This window comes from Galeopterus variegatus, unplaced genomic scaffold (assembly GCF_000696425.1).
Source record: "Galeopterus variegatus unplaced genomic scaffold, G_variegatus-3.0.2 Scaffold689, whole genome shotgun sequence".
In the NCBI taxonomy this organism is placed as follows: domain Eukaryota; kingdom Metazoa; phylum Chordata; class Mammalia; order Dermoptera; family Cynocephalidae; genus Galeopterus; species Galeopterus variegatus.
Window position 1 is genome coordinate 522,593 of NW_007726800.1, and position 6,571 is coordinate 529,163.

General features: G+C 43.9%; 1 protein-coding gene across 2 annotated transcripts in view; it reads right to left on the reverse strand.

The window, feature by feature from the left end:
* The window catches only part of TMEM128 (transmembrane protein 128), an 11,627-nt gene extending 5,329 nt beyond the window's left edge, over positions 1-6,298 (reverse strand). For both annotated transcript variants that reach the window (XM_008571478.1, XM_008571477.1), the window contains exons 1-3: positions 6,191-6,298; positions 4,545-4,686; positions 247-405 (exon numbers count right to left, since the gene is read on the reverse strand). In XM_008571478.1, the coding sequence (XP_008569700.1) occupies positions 247-405; positions 4,545-4,686; positions 6,191-6,287 (398 nt within the window). In that variant the 5' untranslated portion in view covers positions 6,288-6,298. The remainder of the gene's footprint in view (positions 1-246; positions 406-4,544; positions 4,687-6,190) is intronic.
* Positions 6,299-6,571: the final 273 nt, after the last annotated feature.

The following is a 6,571-nucleotide window of genomic DNA, read 5'->3' on the forward strand; positions in this document are numbered from 1 at the left end:
AAAAAAAAAAAAAAAAAAAAAAAAAAAAAAAAAAAAAAAGAATATTGTGGAATTTCACTTGTGTTTTAAATAACTAGGTACATAAATAAAGTGATACTAATGAAATGGAAACCAGAAGAACAGGAATGACTGGGAGAGTATTTTCTCTTATATCTTTCTTCTTCTGTATTTTGGACCCTGTACATCATTACCTGATCAAAAAAAATGTGCTAGCCATTTCTATTAGTCATTTCAAAGTTAACTTACCAAATTCCTGCTGCAATAAAAGTAGCGGTGGTGATAGGTATCAGCATTGGGTACTTGACGTCATACTCTCCAATTCCCCGATACCATTCCAGATAGACTATGCAGTAAAACGCAATTGATAAACTGACAAGCGACAAGGCACCACCGAAGAGAAACCAACTGTGGAGAAAAAATAATGTAAGGGTTGACAGCGCTTAGCAAATCAGCAGATATCCTTAAAGTTTTCACTAACAGCCTAAAAATATATGTCTAAGGAGAATATGAACCGGAGAAAGGGTTCACAGGGACCCACCATCACACAATCCTAGCTTTCCCAAAGTCTCATCCTAAAGGCAGATGGGGGTAAGAAAGGATGAGACATGCGACTCATGAAAGGATTGAGAAGTGAGACTAAATCCACACGTGCATACTTTCATACACCAACCAACCAAGAACGAACCCTGGTTACAGCAATTCATTTTCTTTAAAAACACAGGAAAGATAGCAGCTTTCTGGTTGTTTCTGAAGTTTTGAGTGTGGGAATAATAAAGGTGATTCTCAGCAGGCACTATTAACTCCCACAAGTTAGGAAGTCTCACGGAATACTGAAAATCAATTTGGAAGAGAGTTCACTCACATTCTCTCATAAAAGATTTCCAAATGAAACCCTCCCACTTTCAAAATATTTCCTATCCTCCCGCCAAGGTCAACATCTTTTTGTTCCCGTCCAATTCCACCTAAGACCTGACTCTGTGTGTGAGAGGCAACCTGACAGCCCCTTCTTCTAGCCCCAGCTGGTCACGGGAGGAGGCCAGATTTGGGGAACGAAGTCCCTTTCCCATTCTCCCAACTCAACCCAATACCCCCATTATCTTTTGCTCCTCTGTTGGGAGAAGACTGGCAATCCACGTCACAGAAGAGGAGAAGAGATGGCTGCAACAGTGAAGTTACACAGGCACCCGGTGGACTGCCAACAATGGCAGGGTTCCAGATTCCATTAGGGCCTTTTACAATGATACGACTTGGGGGCTCAGAATCATCAGAGGCAGTACAGTGCAGTGGTTCAGAGCGCAGCCTTTGAATCTGTCTGTCCAGGCTTGAATTTCAGCTCCAGCAGGAGCAGCTTTGTCACTGGGTAAATTAATTAACCTCAGTGTATTTCAGAAATACTTAATTTCCACACGTAACTCAAAGAATAGCCGACAGAAATAAAGTGTTTAGTGAAGTGCTCCTCACACAGCACTCAGTAGCCATCATTGTTACTCCACTGATGTTATGATAAAAATATTTCCATGTTCCTCTTCAAAGGTCTTCAAAGACCTCACTTCTGCTGGAGTGTGCATCCTCCACAGGGGCAGCATCACCTCCAAAGTGAAGGAAAAAATCTGCCTCTGATTGTATGTATAAAGCACAGAGACACATGCAGTACAAAAGCAAACATGTGGTTTATTTGTGGTATTAAAATTCCGCAGGGTAGGGATACCATTAGTGGAAAAAAGTCTAAAAAAGCCTCCTTGGGGAATGGCTATGAAAGAAAGGCTGAGGAGCCCTGTGCTCGAGTGACAGTGGTCTTGCTTCGTCAGAACCCTTCCCTCCACTCACTGCGCAGAGTCCTCTCCAGACACAGCAAAGGGGATAAAGAAAGGATAAAAGCTGCCTGAACAGAATGTGCTACAGAAGGTCGTGGTCCCCCACCCTCGCTGCATAACAGAGTCACCTTTGCACCTTTCTAAAGGATGCTACCTTGTCCCCAGTTTCCAAAATTCTGGGCCCTGAGCAACTGGGATTTTAGTTTTAGTTGTTTTTTTAACTCCATAGTTGATTCTGATGCACACACAAGGGTTTTACAAAATGATTTCCAGAGCATCATGATATTTTTTGCTTTTAATACTGACCTGTCTCTCCTACCTTCAAACATATAGTCTTCCAGCCATGTACAGACTTAAAGAACCCTAATGACTTGAGCTTCTGAATTTAGGCTAGAGAATGGAAAAAAGGAAATTACCTCAGGTATCAGAGGAATAAGCTGTTTGCAAAAAGCAGAGCTTGGCCTGCACTGCCCTTTGTGGACCTGTCTCACTCCACAGCTGCTCAGACTCCCCCCCGCCCCGCTTAATGAGTCTCTTGCAAGAATCCAATGTTACTCAAACTCCTCAGTCTTTGAGTGCACACTTAAATCTTTCTCCCTCGAAGATGATACTTTTTTGAGAACAGGCCTATGACTCCTACCTCCTTTCCATCTTCCACAGCGCTGGTCCCAGCATCTGAGTCCTGGCTCTGCCACACAACAGCTGCATGGTCCTGGGCACTCAATTTACTACCACAGTCATCCCCAAACATCTGATATGTGTGATCATTTCTTACCCTACCATTTCTTTACAGTTAAACTACCAAGAACACCTAATATAAGGACAAACAGAGAAATTCTCCCATGTCTCCTAAAACCTCAAAAAGGTCTATCTCCTGAGGTTGGGCCAAACCAGGTACCCCTCCTAGTTACTCCCAGAACATCTTGCTCATACACTTAAATAGCACTCACCAGGAGTCCTGCTACCTTGTCTGTTGTGGCCTAGAATGAGCTGTTGGAGGGCTAGAAAAGCACCTTATTCTTCACTGGCACCTAAAGCCAAACACATCTCAGGCTCGCATGAAGTGGAGCAGCTGCTATTGGCGGCATTTGAAGTTCTCATTCTTTCCTTTCCCAACCCACATCTAAACCAGTTAAGAGAGATGGAGTCAGGCTGATGAAGATCAAACACCTGCTTTATTACTGTCAGAGCTGTGGAAAGAACATGGCTTTGATGAGGAGTGACAAAGCACTTCCTAATACTGAACCCCAGAAACAGACAGACTTACCCACTGGGTTCCAGGTTGCAATGAAAACCTAGAGACCTTCGCCTACCAGGGATGCCCCCATAAGATGACAGCATGGAAAAACAGACCACAATCCGTGGTTCCAACGAGCAGCTGACTCCCAAGAGAAAGAAGGTGCTGAGCTACATATGTCCAGTTCACCTTAAACTCCATCAGGTAAGTCATGTCACCCCCCAGGGAAGGAGTGAGATGGAAAAACAGGAAGATGAGAGTTTTGGGGGAAAGTCCATACTCATGGAAATAATAAGAGGAACAAGATTTTTCCCTCCAATGGTTTAAAAGAAACTTTCCTCTTCCTACTTTCCCCTCGCTGCCTATTCCCTCCAGCTCCTTGGTCTCCCCCTCCAGAAGTCAGTGTTCTCCTGAATGCCTCTTGAGGAGAAACTGTATGTCCTCCCTTGAGTCCACAGTCCTGTCTGCATCTTTCTAGCCCCACTGGTACTTCCAGTAATCACTCTTGGCCCTAAGCAAACCAGCCCTCCAAGGCCAGCTCTGACACTCACCAACATCTCTCCCTTTTGTCCGTTATCTGGAGGCCTCCACATCACTCTCCAGTGTTCTGTGAGGACCCTGGGATATGACTCCTAAGCTTCTCCTGCACATCAGCTCTTGAGATTACATTGAGGGATCTAAGGTCCTCTAAATGAAGAACTATTTGACATCTGGCCTGGCCACAAAGCTTCTGACTCTTCCCACTGGTGACCTTTGTTTCATCTAATCCAGTCACACCTGTCGTTACCTTGTCAGCTGTAACTACTCTCTGAAACAAACCCTGAGACCCAATTCTCACCCTCCACAGTCCTCACTTCCTCTTCCCAGTGCTCCTGTACTATGTCTTCATGAAGACCTTCAGAGTCTTCCTCCCTTCATATTTTTCCAAATGCACTAGGTCCTTCTTAAATTCGCTATCTTCCTCATCCTATAAAATATTTGTGCTGAAAAAGCACACTGACATAATTTCCTGTTTTCAGTTTTCACCTACTCTGCTGTGCATGCCCAGAGTACACACTCTCTTATTCACCTTATTTTTTCCAGCTTTATTGAGGTATAATTGACAAAATTAGATTGTATACTGTATATTCAAGGTGTATAATATGATGATTTCACGTACGTACATACTGTGAAATGATCACCATCACCAAGTAAGTTAACACCTCCATCACCTCACAGTTAGCATTGTGTGTGTGCACGCATGCGTGTGTGATGAAGCCACTGAAGATCCACTCTCTTAGCAAATTTCAAGTATACAATGGAGTATTATTAATTACAGTCACCGTGCTGTAGTCACCAATATCTCTTATTCATTTTTGTATCACCAGCACCTCCAACACGGTGCCTGGCAGAGTGTAGAGGCTTACTAAGTGTTTAAAGAATTCAAATGACAAAATATAACATAAAAATAAAACAAGGGTGTTTAACTTAATGAAGCAATAAAGTTTTCTTACCTACTAGTATGAAAGTTTTCTTTAAGGGTTTTAAAGAAATCAACATAATAGGTCACAGCAATGGATGCCAAAATCCAGAATCCAGAATGGATGTTAAGTCTTGGAAGTGGTTTTTCCTTTTTTTCAACAGCTCTAGAGGTTTCTGCAAATAAGAGAGATTTCAACTTACTAAGTTACCATAATTTTATGAGGAAAAATTATGCCTATTTTAAACCAAATAAAATCACCTCCTACAGCTTTTAAAAACCAGTCGCTCCCATTTTAGCAATGAATCCTGTAAAACCATCAAGATAGATTTATATTTGGAGAAATAATTAATAGGAGCCCACTATAAAATACATTCAACATAGTCAACTGATTTCCTCTAAATGAATTTTGAAATCAAATTCACATTTTCAGTCTTTCGAAAAATAAGATGCCATCTGGAAGTGTAAGAATTTTAATATGTTTCACATTCCCTCTAGGAAAGTAATTAGACCTGTTAATTAAGAAAAATGTGTATATAAACACACACCTAAAATAAGAAAAAAAAAAAAATGCCAAAGGCAAACATTAGGACACGAAATGAACTTGTGATCTTCCAAGAATACTTTTTATAACTAAATATTTTAATTATTTTTAACAAACGCAACCTTTTGAGGCAGCTCAAAGTAGAAAGGGCACACCAGAGCTCTAGTCCCACCACAACACTGGTCTAGACAGGTGATAGACAAGTCAGTTCTTCCATCTGAGACCTGATCTAAAAGAATAGGTGGCTGGGGGCTGGGTCAGATGCTGCTTTCTAACATGTTCCCGGTGATTCTGACATGCTCTCTCTCTAAATCCACATGAAAACCACTGGTCCACATGTGAGATTCTGAGTCTTTAGCTGACCAGAAACGCTGGGGAACTTTCTACAGATTTGGGGAGATACCCTCAAAATGTATAAATCATAATGCATGGGCATGATGTTTTTATTTTGAAATAATAACAAATTGGACATAGTTTACAACATACAGGACAAAAAGATCCAAAATGAAATCTGTCTACCATCCTTAACCCTGTCCAGAAGTAACCACCGTTATTGGTTTCGATGCACCTACAGATGAACACACATTAGTTTATCTGTTTTGTACCCAAGCAGCTGCATACCACACATTGTGCTGTGCCTCGCTCTGAAAGTCACCCCCATGGGTACATAGAAGTGCCTGTTGTGCCACGTACAGACAGGTCCAAATTTATTGAACCAGCTTTCTGCTGACGGGCTCTTGGATACTCCTGGCCATTCGCTATCACAATCAATGCTGAGGTGAAACACTAATGCACACACTTCTTTGTGTATCGGTACAAGTATGTTTCTTCGGTAAATTATTAAGATTTAGAACAGTTAGGTAATTTTTAAATTTTAGTGGATCTTTCCAAACAGGTGTTAAACCGGCTCTCCGGGGAATCCTGAAGCGCAGCTGAGATGAAGATGCACAGGGAGGCCCGATCTCTAACCTTTCATGACATTAACAACCCGGAGGTGCAGAACTATTTGGTAAGCCTGGAAAAACGAAACCCGGTCCCTCCGGAACGGACCGGGGCTGCGGGAGGCCCGGGAGGCCGGCCGTGCTCGGGCGCTTCGCCTCCGGGAACCTCGGCGCGCGGCTCGGAGGGCGCCTCACCCGGCTCGGCGTCGCGCTCGCCATCCAGCGGGGCCTCGGCGTCCAGCGGGACCAGGTACCGCCGCCGGAGCCGCTCCCGAGCCTCCGAAGCGTCCATCTTGGCACCGCCCCCAACGCGGCGGAAGTGACGTCACGGCACTTCCGGCGTCGGCTCCGAGGGCCGTGTCTTCTGCCGTCGGAGGTGGAGACTAAGTCGCCTTCGCGGCTTCGGCTGGTGAGAAGCGAGTGTGGAGCTGACGTCGTGCGTTCCGCACTTAAATCCACAGGCTTGATTCGAAGTTTAGAATGCTGATCTTTCCTCGTCGGAAGTTTCCCATGTTTTTCTGACCTACGGAAGCCGAGAAGGACCAAGCTTGCGGATGCCCCGGGACGCGGGACGCT